We start from the raw sequence: 17,280 nt of genomic DNA, 5'->3' as shown, positions 1-17,280 counted from the left end.
TTCTCGTCTTCTTTTTGATGGAACCATCCCACCAGTTTTTGACTGGAGGTTTTCCATCTGGGTGGTAGATCATAACAGTCAACAGATTGTGCAATAGTATTCTTTTTTTTTTTTTAATGAAGTAATGTATGGGACCACATCAGTCTCTGGTTTAATGCCAGTAGCTTCAGTGGAATTATGCCAGGGGTGAATCTTTCCCATGATTTTTACAACTGAGCTATAACTGCTGTTTAGTCAATCTGATTCTCTCAGTATTGTGTGGGTGAGAAGGTCCAGGCAATGCCAATCCATTTGCAATCATATATTTAGGATAAAATAAACAAAGGGTTGATTTTAGAATTACAGTGTTATGTGAGCCTTGGAACTAAACTTCAGTCCCCCATGTACCTGGTGAATGCTACCAGGGACTCAGACCCATTCCCTGGGGACGGAATCATGCCTCATCCTGGCAGTAGTGCAAAAAGAAAAGGTCTTTTCTTCCCTCATGTCCCATGCACTGCAGCCCTGCTGCTCTCTCCCAAAGGGGCAGGTCCATTAGTGCTCGCCTGGCAGAGAGAAGAAAGCATGGCTTGTCTGTGGCAAGGGCTGTGAAGGGGGCACAGTGTTGATTTCTGTGGGAGAAAAAGTGACTGTCTGTGGGTATGAGGGCTTGTTTTTAATGGCATTGCAGTTTTCCTGGAGTTAGTTGTTTCTCTGATACTGTTTTGAAGATCTTCCTTCTCATTGCTGGGATGAGTTTTCAAAAAAATAGGTGCTTGCCCTCTATGAATAAAGAGTCTGCACTGGAGAATCTTCCCAGAAGGGAAGCAGTGAGGTCTCCTGTGGTTATAGGAAAGTGCTTATACACTCATGTATGTAACCCTTTGATCAAAACTACCTTCAAGCAGTAACACCACTTGAACATATTTTATGTTTCTTGGAAAAATCAGATAACTCTTGGAAACTCTTGGCTCCTGAAAGCTGGGCATTGTAATCTACTATAGCTGGCTTGCTATAGCATCTGTAACACAATATTCAGTGAGCATAGCAAAAATATGATGGTGAGGAAGAAACAGTGTTCCATTTTGAATTCACAGTCTCTGTCTAAAGAAAACATTTTTTTCTTTACTTTTATCTTAAAACTAAAAAAAAATTGGCCAGAGGATCCTTCCAAGAGTAATTGATGAACTTCTGAAAAGTGGTGCAGTACTAGATCCCACCTCTTGAGGTGGATTCATGGATTAATCCTCGACTGAATTCTGTTATGGCCAATGTATCAACATTGTATTTTTTCAAGTGAATTTCAGGGGAAATTCGAAACCTCTTGTATTGATTATTAGACATGAGTGAACTGTGAAGCTGTTTCTTCATATTAATTTCTTTGACTGTTGCAATACCAGAATAAATTATGTCCTATAAATATTGTATTAACAAAAAGAGTGAGAACACTTAGAGCAAGGGTAGATAAATTTTCAAATTTCTGCTTTAAATTTGGCCTGCTTTGAATGAGTTAATTTAATCTTTGCAGTAGAGTAATGAGTTAAAATGTCATAAATCTATCTTTAGTGCATCACTTGTAAGTCAGAAAATGTGCTTATGTGATCTGAGAGTTAAAATTCTTTTCTTTTTCTTCTTTTTTAGAGAACAGCTGTCCAAACCTAGGCAGTGTAATTCAATACAACACAGCATATTTTGTCCTGGCTTATTAGCACAAATTTGTAATGGCTGTTTTGGAAAATGTGCTATGAATTTGTCTGAAGGTCTTCATGATGGAATAGTTAATTCAACCTTAAAAATCCTTGGCACTTAACTTTCATCTTTTTAGAACAAAACACAAAGCCTGTGATTTGATGCCTTGAAGTCAGCAAAACAAAATGGTACTTTAACAGCAGCATTTACTTTGATCAGTTTTCAGCATTTGTGTCCTTGCCTTTCACATAGTACAAATTGCTTTACCAGAGTACCAGGGCAGGAGCCCATAGACTGTTTTTGTAGTTAGTTTCTGTGGTGATACTCAACCCTCCATGAAACTGTGATCTCTGGGGACAGAAACCTCTGCAGCCTCCTTAACCTTGCAGCTGCTGGAGACCTTAAAGGAACTCTGTGCAGCCAGAAGTGACCACCATGAGTATGTACAGATACAGCTGGCTGAGTAATGCCAGCATAGATTTGATAGACGGGGCACCTCTGATTATGGTAACTTAAAGACTTTTTTTTTTCAGTTCTTTTTACATGTGTGGAAAAATGCATTCTAGCAAAAATGGCATAACTTCTTCATGTCCCAGTCACACTTATATGCTTTTTAAAAATGAATTAGTAGGTTTTGGTTTAAGATTTTCAGAATAATTTTAATCTATACATTTCACCTGTGTTTTAATTGTTGTATTCCTCACAAGTTGGTCACATATTATTTGGAGGAGTGTGTACCAAAGGGGGACCCAAAAGGCAGACGTGAGTCTGGAAGAGGAGCTTCCTCTGACAAACAGCTGCTGAAGTTGAGCCTTGCTGAGAGGGTCATTGCTGACACACGTGTCCAGAAGGTCTGGCCTAGCTATTGATTGCATAATGAAAATGTTGGCTGTGCAACAGCTCAGTGATCAAATGAGCCCTTCATTGGGAATGAGAGATGTGCTGGACCACATTGACTTATTTTCCTGTACTGTTGTTTTGCTGCTGTCTGCTTGGTTCATGTGCTATCTCTTAATATGTTTTTAAAATAACATGGGCAGAGCAGCTGCTTTTTAAATGGACTAGGTGACCCAAAAGAGTCCATTCAATGTTTCTGGTTTAATTTTCTTTTGGTATTGTTTGACCAAACGGGTCACCGAACTCCTTGAGATGTAGAAGACTTTGACTGAGGTAGTATGTTATTGAGAAGTACAAAATGTTTGTATTTTATAAGCTCTTTTTGGACATTTGATTTAAAAAAAAAAGCTTTTATTGGAGTTTCTTTTAAAAATTAAGGATTTTACCACAGAGTTCAGTGTGTTCAGAGTTTCACAGCATGTCTTCAAAACCTTCTGCACAGCACTGAACACATGTAGGACTGCTTTCTGATGGAGTTTCTGGGCAAGGCATCACATAAATATTTAGTAATACGGATTTTGCCAGTGAAAATACAAAAATACAAAATACAAAAGGGAAAATTCAGAGTTATCTCTTCCACTATTAATTAGAAACGTCTTTCTTGATGGTTTGAAGTGATCCAGTACCTTTCTATTAATTTGTGGCATGTTAAGAAGGTGCAATGAACTGTCTAGACATTTGAGAACACATGCACCTTGAAGAGCTCACAAGCTAAGGTGAGACAGAAGGGTGTATAGGGGAAGGAGATCACTTAGGATTCAGCCTATATATAGTGTAACTATAGCCACAGTGGGGGCACTGTAGCAGAAATGGCATTTTGTTGAGAGATTGCTGTAGAGAGAGTAGGGATGAGAATCTTCCACTGCAGTGCTGTGGATAGAGGCAGCCATGGCAGGAGTCAAGACGATGGGAGCACGGGTGTGACAACAGAAAGCTCAACAAGGCCGAGATAAAGAGAGAGGTGGTGTCATGCTGGAAGTGGTGCTTGTGTCAATGTCATAAGCTCATAACACCTTAGAGTCCTGCTAAGCCTTTCAGTCTCTGAAGCAGGAGTGGAAAGAGGCATTTGGGTGCCTCTGGTGCATAGTAGAAGTCTGAACTTTTACTTGAACTCCACAGTTCAAACCACTTTTCCTCACATAAACACCTCTCACCTCTGGTGAGCTGTTTTGATCATGCCTACCTTGCTTGGGCTGAGATTTCCGTGATACCCCACTGACTGCTGTTTTGGAAGGTAAAACCCATATGCTTGGCAGCTAGATATTTGGCAAAAAGACCTTGAATGCTGGTAACTGCCCAACAGTTTGCTAGAAAAACTTTCCAAGGACTAGGAAAAAGTCTCCCATAATAGATACCACTGTTGTGTATCATCAAGCACTGACAGTGATGTTGGGACAATCACAAATATAAGGGGGGAAATAGTTATGCTGTGAAGAGTCTGTTAATTTTGTACAACTTCTCAGTAGGAACAGTCACATTCAGACTAGGCTACCCAGCTGTTCCTCAGCAGTGCCAGTTCTGAGGCAGAAGTGAATTATGAAAAATACGATGACCAAGAAGGGCCTAAGCAGTTTTTGAGGAGCTCTGTGGGGATTTTTTTCAGTCTGGAAAGCCAAGTTGGTGCTGAGGACTCTGGTATGCAAACAAGTATAGTGTATATACTTGTATATATGCTAAGGAATATAGTGATGGAGGCTGCTAAAGAAGCATGCTTACATTAACTATATTATTTCTCAAGTTTTGGACTAGCAATATGAATTCCATGTTATGTGTTTTGTTGCTGTCTTACTCATGAGCAAACTGAGGAGTGCAGTAGTGCAAAATTACCTTTAGTCTGAAAATTTTCATAGAAACACTTAATTTACTTCTGAAAAATTAATTGATTTTGTGCTGAAATCCTGTAGCTTTTCTTGAGGATCTGTGCTTTTCAGGCAGAAATGCAGGAAAATTCCATTGTGTGATATAACTTACCCTACAGTTTCAGCCAAAGGCATGAATAGATATATCACCACTTCTGAATATGGCTCAAACTTCGTTGAGTATTTCTGTGCGTGTATGGAAATAGTCATATATGTGTGTGTTGTATACATATTTAATTTCCAAGACCTGAAGGAGTAGTGACTACAAAGTCTGATAGTAGCTCCAGTTGCAAAAGAATCTCTGATTTTCTCATGAAGGTAGTGTGATTGCTCTGTATGCTCACTCATGTGACCAAACCAACAGGAAGAAATCTTCATGAAGTCTGAAACATCTGTCTTGTCTGATGGATGTTGGCTTTGAATAAACTTGTCTGAGATCAGTTGAAACAAAGAGAGTTCTCCATTCCCTTACTACCCAAAGGACTTGACCTAGCTGTTTCTGAGAGGGTGTTTTTAGAGAGTGTTACGTTTACTGTATCATTCCTGCTTTTCATAAATACCAGAGGTTTTAAATAGCAATTTTTTTAAAGTTTCTAATAGGAGTAATTTCTTTGCACTGACTTGGCATTCTAACAGAAATACAACCAGGGTGCAAGCCCAGGGTGAATGCTCCTGTTGGCCAGTGCACGAGGATTTCTATTCTTGGTTATTTAAGCTCATAAACTATACTGTAACTCATTTCATCAATATTTTCATTAGTCTTTGCTTCCTTTAGGATCAAAAGCAACCAATTATCATTGCATGTGAAAGTGTGTTGAATGCACTTTATGCCACTGGAAGCTGAAAAAATTATCAGAATAAAATTTGCACACTTATTAGCAAGATAAGGACTGCAAAAGATATAACTGGGCTACTTTGGTAAACTGAGATTACAGTGTTTTTATTGCTTTGTAAGAAAACATAACCCCAGAACAAGATAATTATATTTAATAGTTTAAACAGCTTATTAGTAATTAGCAGTGATTACAGCTGAAAACCCACAAGAATTAACAAAAGCTTTTTAATAGTTGTGAATTTAATAGTGGTTCTAAACACCTTTTCCTTTCTACTTTCACCTTGCCATTTCTAGACAGAACAACAAAGCAGGAGCCTTGTAAAACAAATAATTTCACTTTCTCTCTTATTTTCAGCTAACAGAATCACTTTGGCTCTATAGCTGATTCTGTAAAACAGTTTCTGTAGCTAAAAACATGCCTGTTTGGCATTTCAAGTCTCTGTCCTCCCACTAGAATTGAGAGCACTAACACCCTCCAGTTTCCAAAAATGAGGTACTGTATTCTTTAGAAGCAGAAAATGGAGATAAATGTGGTTTGTGGTAATCTGTGGTACTTAGTGTTTTCTTTTGGAAATGCATAAATACCACTGGGTCTTCTGCTGGAGAGGCCAAATGATGACAAAGGTGGCAGCGGTGGGCAGAAGATGGCAGTGCCTGGCCTTCCTGCAGACAGCACTGTCACTGCCCTGCTGCTGATGGGGAGAAATGCTCGTTCTTTAAAGCAGCTTGGGTTTAGTACAAATATGGATTTATTCAGTTTTCCAACAAGTTTAAATCTGCTTAACAAAGAGGAGGAGGACAGAGATGCCTTGGTGCCCCCAGAGGTGTGCCTGTGGGATTTGGTATCTGTGCCACTGTGGGGATGAGCAACACAGTCAGTCATTCTGCATATGTAAGCAGCTGCTTTCTCATTGGCATGGGAGCACAGCCAGCTGTTTGCCAGCTTTTTTGCAAGTTCTTGAGCAGTGGACACCTCCAGGTGTCTGTCAGACCTCAGACCAGGTCTTGGCGTTCGCTTTACAGTGATGGTGAACTTTTCAAGGGGGAATGAAGAAAAAAAATTTAAAAAAACACCCTAACTTGTTCTTTTGGAAATATTTTCAACAGTAATGGGTGCCTAATTTTCAGTTTGGTGTCTAACTTTCATGAAGTTAGTTTGCCAGAAGAATCTACGTTTAATGGTAAACTGATGTCTGCTTGCCATTAAAGAAGAATCATGCAATGGACTATACATGGTCTCAGATCTGCTTTCAAATTCTTTAGCAGGATACAGAATTAATTCTGAATTTACCTGTATGCTCATTTCTATTTGCCACCACTCAAACTGGTGGTTGTGTTCGTGTTTACTCCCTCTATACCTTTTTGAGAAAGAGCTGTGGTTGTCTATCAGGGAATCTACCTATCACCCATTATTGTGGGACATCAGCTTCTCTGCTTAGTCTGTGGTAGATCATCTCTCCATTGCACACTAAATGTTACTTCCTATAATGTGGGACGAACTATCAAGCTAAATCATCACTGCTTAAACAGCTTATTAGATGCTGTAAAAACACTGTGATATCAGTTGCAAGTTGTTGTGTGCTAAAAACTGACAGGCTGTTCTGTCATGCATTTGGTGAGGGTTTTGTCCAACACGGGACCCTTTCTAGAAGGGCAGCACCAGGATACAAGGAGCTGAGCAGGAGGGGCTTCCAGAAACCACAAACTGGTAGCTTCAAAGCCACCTGTAACGGGTTGCCTCACTTTTGTAATGTCCACTTTCTTGAGATCATTTACCCTATATATCCTTTTAGTCCCTGAAGACAGGCATTTTCTTTCCCTAGTGTATGTTAAAATTTCTTTTGGAATTTCTTCCATAAACTAGTGTAGTGCTTCCTTGTGTTTCTGGATTTTTTCCTCCTGTTTTTTGTTTGTTTAGTTTTATTTGTTTTGCAGGCTAGATTTATGCCCCTAATAGAATCAGCAGATAAGGTTTTGTACCCTAAGCCAGCTTTGTAGGCTACCATCTAGAAACCAGAAATCGGAGTTTGCTTTGCAATTCTTTTTATCTCCTTGTTCTCCAACTCTCAGCTTAGTGGTTTGACCTTTTGCATAAGCTATTTTTCATCAGCATTTGCCAAGGTTTTCTTAAACACTTTAGCAGTGCTTTGCAAGCATAGAGCACAAATGTTAACTATTTCATATTTTGTATTCTCTCTGCTCTGTTGACTGATTTCTGTGGAAGTAGATTAGTCTGTAGTCTTGAGTCAAGAAGTCTGAATGCTAAAAGTCATAATATATATAAAAATTACTTTTGATTCACTGTTTCAAATTCCAGGAAGTATTCACATATTTCTGTGTTTCTCTGTAGGTCACGTTACATTTGAATCCAATTTCATCAGTGCATATTCACCAGAAGCCTTTGGTGTTTCTTCTCAACTCTCCTTTGCCTTTGGTCTGGAAGCTAAAAACAGAGAGACTGGCACCTGGAATCCGAAGAGTTTTCTTCGTAAGTATACACAGTCCTCTGGCCTGCTCTCTATCATAGCTACTTGTCGCACAAGACATGGAGTTAATGGCATTCATTTGGAAATTTTTCAAGCTTACATTAAAAAAAAACAAGTTAACAGTAGATCAAGTTTCATTGTAGGGCTCTGGGGAACAGTTAGGTGGTAGGGCAAAGCAGTTTGGAAAAAGTAGCCAATTACTTGTTATGTGAATTCAGGGAAAAGAAAGCAAAACTACTTTTTCAGAATCTGCACATTGTGTGGTTAATACTAAAGCCATTTTAGTTCAAAAGCTGTGAGGTTACAAGATTGCCAGTCCTGATTGGAAGTCTAATAGTACCATAATGCAAAAAGTCTCAAAGCAACAAGAAATATTAAGGGTGGACACTTGTTGTGTGGTCTGTGACCAAAACAAAACTTTGTATATATTGAGCTCAATATGTACAGTTACAGCTTATGTCTCTGGTGAAGCTTGGTCTATTGAAATGACCAAGCTAAGCCCAGAATGAAATCATTTTTATTTCTCAGAAAGACTGGAGCAATGCTTATAATGTAAGATCCAAATATTACCTAGTATTTGTAAATCATGTCCTTACAGTTTGCCAGGACATTCAAGTTTGCTGTTTGTAGTGAAACAGACAAGTTGTTTGGATTAAATTTTTAATGTGTGACATCATGTCTAATCATGAGTCATCTTTATGAAAGTTGCAGCTTTTACTATATTCAACTTTAATTGCAGAACTAAACTTGTTTATATTTAGCTGTATCCTTATAGGGCTTAATTTTTCTCCTCCAGCACAGCTGACAGTGGTAGGCAAGACTGTTTCTGCAGTACCCGGTGGGAATGTAATGGTGTCACTGTGCATCAGCAGGACAGGAAGATGGGCAGTGCTGCAGCACTGGGAAGGGGCACTGCTCTCTCAGTTGACCTAATGTGGTGGTGACGCTGTTAAGTGCACCAAGAGCTCTATCACTTGATGGATACCATAAGCTTTCTGAGATTGTTTTTCTTTTTCCTGTCATCAAGGTACAAAAGAAGGAGTACCCTTGATATTTTGAACTTTGAAGAACTCTGTCCTATTTCCAGTACAGTTTGTTACCGATTGGTGCAAAGAACATGGGCTTGTTTGTACTCTAAAGTATTCACAATCTTAGGTTTTTCATTACTGTTTTGGAGACTCTTCACTGTTATCTTCTTGTTGACCATTCCTGTCATATGTCCTTAATGCAACAAGTACAGTTCAGGTCTGCTCAAGAAACAGCTGAGGAACAACGTCCTGAACAACAGTGTGATAAGAGTCTTAATTCCTCTCCTGGCTGAAAGAACAGCATCTTTCATCAGTTAATAAAATCTTGGACCTACTTTCAGTTTAATTTTGATCTACTCTTACAATTACTACATCATCACACTCCCATTTCATATCAACTAGCTTGTATTTAGCTAGTTTCTGTTCTTCCTCCTCACCCAGCATTTTCCCTCTCCCCTTACCTTGCTCTGGGAGTGGGAAGGTGCTCTGCTGAGAGCCATCCGTTTCCACTCAGTGGACTGCACAGGTGTTCAGACTGTGATCATGCTGAGCTTGCTTGGTTTGGCTCAGCAGGGCTTCAGCTGCCTGCATTAAAGCGTAGGAACAATAGGAATGTGTCCCTAAGGCTTTAACTGCCAAAACTGTACCCTTAGATAAGTGTTTGCTTCAGAAAACTGTTTCAGGCTCTTCTGGTTACAAAAACAGGCTTGAAAATGTGAGCAGCAACCCTCAGAATTCATGCCAAACAAGAAGTTGCCTGACCTCAAGAATTGCCCCAGTAAACTTGGCCACTGATGGTGCAGGAAGGAGTAACTGTTTCTCAGGTGGGACAGGATCTGGTAGATGCCACAGGTTTGCTGCTGTGTTGGTGGGACTCAAATACCTCCTCTCAATACTCTATCTTAGTCTCTGCTGGTCATGGTAAGGGCTGAAAGTTGTGGTGCCTCATGGCATCCTGCCAGCATGCAGCGGTGGCACTGGGATAATGCTGCTGAGCAGATGTGGGAGCTCACCTTTTTGTTGCAAGGAGTTAACTGGCTCTCAATGTTGACCCATCCCTAATCACATTTAAACATCTGAATTGTAGCTCTCCATAACCATTTTGGATCTCCTTAAGTGCCATGTAATTTATGTATTTCTCCTTCCATCATGTTAAGGTTTCTATTTTTCTTTTCTATAAAGAGGTCAAAGAATCAGATTGCAGAATGCCAGGGTACTGATCCACCATGACCTCTCCCAGTTTAGTCCCTGTGGTCCTTCTCCCTCCTAAACTACATTCTCTGTGTTTTCTCTCTAAGGCAATATTTTTGCTGCAAACAGGAGCTGACTTCAGTCTCTTATTAGGGACTCATCAACCTTCCCACTTTTCATGACCCAATTTTTGAGTAGGTAGGGCAGCTTGGGATGGTAAACCATGAGGGTTACTGGGTGAACAACTTTGTGTGGTCATCATCTGTTGCTGTTCCACAATTCCACTCTGCTCACAAGGACAAATGCATTGATTTCCCAAAAGCTTTCTGAAAAAAGAGCACAGAATCACACAGAAAACATGGGACATGCTGAGGAAGCCCTAGTTGCACCTGTAGATGAGTGCAGTATGCCAAGTAGAAATCAAGGGGCTCCAGTTTTCCATAGAGCTGTTTGCCTGTGTTGTGCCATGCCTGTTTCCAATCCCTGGGACTGCTTCTGTCCTAGAAGAGCTTTTCCCTTGGCTGTTTCAAGAGTTCTTGTTTCACGTGAGTTGTGGGACAAAGGGACATTCTGCTTCTACTCTAGTAGCAGAGAGGCTCCCTGCCTCTGTGCCAGAGCCTTCAGTAAGTTCCAAAGAATTGAGCCTGGAGGGTAAAGAGCGGCTCCAAGGGCTACAGAGTGCAGATCACCCTTCCTTGGCCCTTGTTCAATACTGCTTGGCTCCGTCTTGTTCATTCTCCTTAAATATGTAGCCAAGCCAGAAAACGGGAGTATTGTGAATCATAGATTTCAAATTTGAAAAACCTTTTCTAATGCCCGTGAATTCTATGCTCAAACCAGAAATCTGTGGCACACATACCATAGGAGTGTCATAACTATTGTGTCTGTCTCTATGGAAGCCTTGGGCAGGATATTCTTTGACTTTCCAGCTTTTCCTTCAGACTTTCCAAACAATATATTCATTCACAATTTTATTAATGTACTGTATGTAAAATATGAATTAAATTTGTTTCATTTATTGAGCCCTAGTTAGAAAGGCAAGTATTGTTTTAAATGACAACTTCTGGGACTTGCTGCTGATAAAGACCACACTGCTAGAGCCAGGTCAAATTTTGTAGTTAAAGGATCATGTAACTGTTAGTGAAGTCGTAGCTCTTTATTTCTTTTTAATATTAGCTATTTTTTCCTTTTAAAGCATCATGATAAAGTTCTTAAACTGTTCCAGGAAGATGTGTTTTGAATAAATAACTAAATAAATATTACAAGTTAATTGTATTAAAAATTCAAAGGTTATTTTTAACAAAGAAGATAACTCCAGGGTATGAGCAGATAATGAACTGGAGCACTCTGAAGTGCTGTTACTACCACTGTACTGGTGAGGAAACTAAGGCATATTGAGCTTAAAGGATGATTTTATTGGAGCTTAGGGCTGTGTTTTCATGTCCTCATAAGGAGGATGGTCTGATGCCTTTGCTCTGTGAATTCATTGTTTGAGTTTCCACTAAAGCTAAGCTGCCCCAGATTGCTTTATTTAGGGGAAAGGATGAAAAGATTTAAAACTTGTGTCAGCAAATATCCAAAAGACTAGGAAAATACAATACTACTGAGTTAGGCTGGAGTTTAACTTCTTGTCACGTAGTTCAAGCTTGTTTTTTTGCCTTGGGCCTGATTCTCCATAAGTTAAGAAGTTTAAAATGAATGTCGGAGAAAATCCAACCTTTGGGTGTGTATGGTTATAATATAGGGGGAAGCACAAAATACCTTCTTGATAAACATTTTTCAGTATAAAAATATAGATTTGGTGTATACATGTGGCTTTGCACTTATTTTTATAGTGTGATGCACATAGTTTCTCTCAGCCCAGTGACTTGTCACATGCCTTATCTTCATGGAGACAGCTCATGGTTTCATTTTTACAAAATGTCTGCCGGTGGCTAAACCTCACAGTAGAATAAATTAACATTAAAATTAAGTAGCATATCCCAAACAAACCAAAGTGTGTGTGTGGTTACCATCAGGATTTTTTGAATGTTATGTTTTGGAGAGTTATTTCCAGAAGTATGGCACTGAATGGAAGCAAAGTGATGCTTACAGAGTGACAGTACTTTGGAGGAAGCCGTCATGACAGAGCATGGGTGCTAAAGGAACTTGTTCTTTACTAGTCTGTTGCCTGTGTTGTCATTTTGCTTCTCGAGGTGCTTTCCTCATCCATAAATCAGAAAGAACACTAGGGAAGAATCTTAAATAAAAATTTGGGCGTCTTGGAAAAACCTGACAAAAATTCCTCTGTGTGTTTAAGAGAGAGAGAGAGAAAAGAATGTATGGTGACTATCTAGTGTGGTGTTAGCAGTACATTTGGCATGGACAGGTTTATTTTCAGACTCTGCATGAGTTGTTCATATATTGACAGGTGAAGAAGTTGCTGGGAAATTGTAATTTTAGTAAAGTAAGTCTTGAGTTTATTCTCATAGTGTTAAAAATAAACATACCTTAGTATCATGGCATTTCAGTCCAAAAATACCTGAAATGGGTTAGTGCATGAACTCTGCCTGACCTAAGTAATTGAAAATCATCACTTTAGTTACCGGTACATCTAGTCATATTAGTCTGATTGTATATTTTTACATGTCACAAAAATACGCAAGTTTGGGAACAGACATTTTCTGTTCAGGACTTCCTGGGCTCTTCGCTCTAAAGAGTAGCGCATGGGTGGTAAGCTCCATTCAGTTCAGCAAGGGGGAATACTTAGCAACTCTGCTAAATTTTTTTTTTGCCTCAGCAGGGAATAAATGCCAAAATTATATTGTAAAGGGGGAGTGGGAGAGGAAGTTGAAGGACATCTTCACTGGTGACTAGGCTGGTTAGATTATGACAGATCACAATTTTACATAAATTAGGCAACACCTGTAGAAAATGTTTTTGCCTGTGATCTTGTTGCAGGTCAGTCTTGCAGGAAAACATTACCAGACCTCTCCCACCACCCCACTTTTAAGTTTTCATACAGCAAAATAATTTCCTTCCTTCCCATCAAGTCGTCGTTTCTCTCCTTCCCTAAAGCCGGTTTATTGCAAACATGTCTTGGCAGAAAACCAGGAGTTTTATGAAACTTCACAGAAAGAGGGTTTTATAGGTGCTACTCAGCAAGTAATTTTTTTCTTTAGATTTGGTAGCTTTCTCAATTGCTTTTATAGCCTAGGAATGTCTTTACTCAGCAAGCAAAAGTAGTGAGAATTAAATCAATGAAAGAAAGGACCCAATCCTTTGTGATTTCCTGGCAGAAATCACTGTTAGAATAGATCCAAAAAACCCTTAAATATCTACATATGTGATTTTATATAATATATGATTTAAGAAGTAATGCTTCAGCTTTTTCTCTTAGTTATTCAGGCAATTGAATGAGTAAGAGTTATGGATGAGAAAGCACTTATGCAAGCAAATTAGCTTACTCACAAGAACTTCTTTAATAGGACTGAATGTGTGTGTTAAGTTAGCAAAATGGAGAAAGCAAGAGCAGTAACGATAAATAGAAAACCAGATCACATACTCTTGGCTTGAGATTTGAAGATAAAGTCTTTATAGAAGACTAAGTGTTAGAATGAAGATCTTAATTATTAGTAATTTCTGTATTTTTAAGAATTAAAAAGCCATGTTCTTATTACTTCAGCCAATAGCTGATTTATTCCTTTCACTTCATGAAAATATGGTTCACATATTTTGGGTCACTGCCACCAAACCACAGGCTGTTCTATGGTTTGTACTAGATTTGGATGACTGACAAAACTCACTGAAAAACAAGTGCTATTTGTTTTCCTGTGCCTAGTATTTAACGGGAAATCAGGAGGCTAAATTTCCAATCACTGGTTAAACAGACCCAGATGTGAACAGAACGCTCTGCTAGGAGAAGAGTGAGGAAGGATAGGAAATACATGACTGGTGATAAATTTGGTATAAATAGTGACCTTTCACTATTCCACGTAAAACCAGTAGATTTTCAGCATTGTGTAAAGTGTGAAGAGGAATTTAAAAGGACGTTTACGTTTCTGTAGAATCATGGGGGGGGTTTTATAAATCTTCATCTTTCTTTTACTCAGGAGCTGGAAATAATCCCGTAGTTGCCCTTTTCCACTTGGAAGAGTTCATGTTCTCCTCTCCCCTCCTCACGCCATTTCCCTACCTTTTGAAAAAGTATGAAAATTATCACTTAGTGTCTAATTAAAAGCAGTGTTTAGTAAGTGTAACTCTTACTGTGCTTTTTGCAATAGTAATTTTCCCTATAGACTTTGTCTCCTGGTCTGATTCAACTCCTGCAAAATACTACTTTTCTAAAGTCTGTATAACTGGGTTTGCTCCCAGAAATATTAGGGGTACCTCAGGCTACATATAGTAGTGGTTCTTACATTCTTGGAAGAACAGGGGAAGAATTCTGTCAGCAGTAGGGATGGCTGAAAATGACAGAGTGGTAAATACATGCTTGAAAGCAGTGCATTGCCTGCATTCGGTAAAAGGAGTTTAAGATTATACAATAATCCCAGTAAGGCATCTTTAAATGTCATGGGGGGGTGGGGTTTTTTTCATTCAAATCTTGCTTCAGGCAACTGTTACAGAAGAGAAGGGATATTTCTGGCTTAGGAAGCAAGATACAGTACATGAAATGAATATGCAGTGTATGGTAAAAAATTTCTATATGTGTGATGTCCCAAAATAGTGAAATTTTATGATGTATAGGTGTCCTGTGCTTTCACTGTAATCACTTTGGTTTGGGCAGAAATATTTCAAAAATACCAACTTGCCAGTAAATTTCAGGGAAAACGAGACTGGTTCATGTGATGTCGTAGTTTCTCCTTTCTTGGGACTTTAAAGTCCTGCGCTTTTTTCAGAGCCTGGTTTGCCAAGTTCCTACTTGATCCCATGTAATCTAAGGCATTTTTCAAAACTCAGGTTTTGTTGCTTGGTGTTTCAGCTTTGAGAGTGGGCTGTCTTCATTGGTCATCACTGCCAACAAACCGTTGTGTTAGGAGTATGGATAGGCCAGATCTGGATGATGCTGCACCTTGTATCTCCTGCTGGTCTTTCTCATTGCTGCCTCTGACTGATCCTGAGTGTTCCTCCTTCTGGTCCTTCTAGGAGCCCAGACCCATCACTTTCAGAACCAAGATGACTGATAGTCAGGAAGACTTGGGCTTTAAGTTAATCTAGGCTTCAAGAGTAAGGGAAGAAAGAATATTCTGGAATTTAGTGGTTGAGGTCCCAAACCCATCTTGCAGCAGACTGAAAGGCCTGGAACAGGCATCTGTGATAGTCTTCTGTATGGTCATGGCTCCTTCTCTTCTTTGCTCGCTTCAGTAAACAGGAGGTTTAACCAGTGGAAGTTTACAAAAGCAGGCAGTGGATTTTGGCAGACTGCTGGTGTTAGTGACATGGAGATAGTAAATCACAACAGGTTGTGTCACTGACTCATTGATTCCAGTGGAAACTATAGCTGCAGTTAGGCTTTAATTCTCATTTCACTTCTTCCACTAAATGAGCCCTAACTTGAAACAGAATCCCTTCTGCTACCTTATTTTACTTATGTCAAATGAGTGTTATATTGAGTCTATTAATATATTGTTAGATTAATGTGAGATGAGTGGACAGTTACCTGTGTGCAATTAATAATCCCCTTCTGAGCCCTAAACTTTGGGAACAGATTTCCCCTTTACATGGATTTTTTTGTTTGTATGTTTCTTTATCATTCTAGTAACTGTTCCTTGGGGGTTTTGAAAGTTACACTTGAGTTGACGCTATTTCAGCTTTGATAGAAAATCCCAGGATCTTATTTCTAGATGCATAAAGATGTGCAAGAGTCTGATCTCAGGTGGTTCTGCTCTTATCCTGAGAACACATTGAGCAGCCTTAATTATAAAAGGATCTTAGGTACCTGGCAAACTGAGCATCTTCTAGGAAGTAGAACTGAAATCTAAAATGTAATTGAGATTATGCTTCTTTTATGTGTTTGTTTTCAAAAAAATGAGATCTGGAAGTGCAATTTTGTAATTACTGTATGTGGTCTTGAGAACACTAAACTGAACATGAAAAATTGTACTACTGCCTGAAAGCATCACACCTCTGTGGCTGGTAAGGACTATGCAAAGCTGATAGAGGATTCGCAAATGTTACATGTCATTTCAAAAGCAGCATGTTTCTTAGTCCCTTACCAGAGAGAATTTTTCTCTTGATGATTATAGTATGTTCTACATGGATTTATGACCAACAGAAGATGCATTTTTGCCTTTTGGAATACCTGATATTTCATCCATGGCATTACTTTTCCTCTGTAAGGGGAGGAAAGCACATCAAAGTACAGTATCAAAAAACACCGGCTGAGTCTGATCCCCATGTGGGCTTCTCTGAAAGTTGGTTCAAGTTTTTTAATTTTATTCTGAGCAGATTTACTCCTCTCCTACATGTTCCACCACAGGTCTGATATTGTATAGCTCAGATAAAATATGAAGGATGCTGCTTTTTTATGCTACTATATTTGCCTATATCTTGGCCTTAGGGGTGCATTAGTTGCTTAGTTGTGCTGGAGGGCCCTTGGTGAGTAGTGGTGTAGCTGTTGCTGTGAGGAGAGGGATTGGTTCGTGCTGTGTGGCTGTGGACACTTAACTTTGTGTTCTGAGTTGTCTCCCAGAGCTGCCTACCTCTCTTTCTCAAGGCTTAAATTATGGACTTGCTTCCTACTTGGGAGTTCTGAATTATAACTATGTTAAATACTTAAAATGTCATAAAACAAACAAAGTAAATATCCCGCCTGGATCAGATTCAAATAAAAAAAGGCAATAAACATTTAAAAGGAAAGAAGGAAATGGGTAAAATAAGAAACAGAATATGCTATTTTTGTGGGTGCAATATTCACGCTCACCAGTGTACATAGTTGAGGTGGCTCAGGTTTGGTTCTAAGAGTTTTTCCCTCTGATGAATAGTAACTGGAAAGTTTTCTTAGGGGACATATAAAGGCTTTATTTCCCCCCCACCTCCTTCAGCGTGAGGGGTATGTGTTTCCTTGCCTTGGTACGGTGCAAAGAAAATTTCATTTCCTATTTTCCCCAGTCGTCAGCAGGGCAGTAGTGTATGTAACCAAACATGTTCCTAAACACATTTTGTTCTTTGATGGAATACTCAGATTTTGGTAGCAAGTTTTCAAAATACTGGACTTGATCCTCATTTGCTCTGACTGCAGAAGATCCCTTTGAACCGTGGTCCTTGCTGTGGTTAGTGGCTGTGGCCAGTATCTTTTGGTCTTGCAAACGGATTTTCCATGTCCAGTTTGGAAGTTT

At 39.2% G+C, this 17,280-nt stretch overlaps 1 protein-coding gene across 6 annotated transcripts in view; it reads left to right on the top strand.

Moving 5' to 3' along the window:
* Positions 1–17,280, top strand: part of TGFBR3 (transforming growth factor beta receptor 3) — a 139,215-nt gene that overhangs the window by 84,330 nt on the left and 37,605 nt on the right. For all 6 annotated transcript variants that reach the window (XM_027694465.1, XM_027694464.1, XM_027694466.1 and 3 more), the window contains one exon: positions 7,610–7,747. In XM_027694465.1, coding sequence (XP_027550266.1) covers positions 7,610–7,747 — 138 coding nt within the window. The remainder of the gene's footprint in view (positions 1–7,609; positions 7,748–17,280) is intronic.

Source organism: Neopelma chrysocephalum, unplaced genomic scaffold (assembly GCF_003984885.1).
Source record: "Neopelma chrysocephalum unplaced genomic scaffold, ASM398488v2 Primary Assembly neopelma1_97, whole genome shotgun sequence".
Classification (NCBI taxonomy): domain Eukaryota; kingdom Metazoa; phylum Chordata; class Aves; order Passeriformes; family Pipridae; genus Neopelma; species Neopelma chrysocephalum.
Note: the sequence above shows the minus strand (reverse complement) of the source record. Positions and strands in the feature narration are given on the sequence as shown.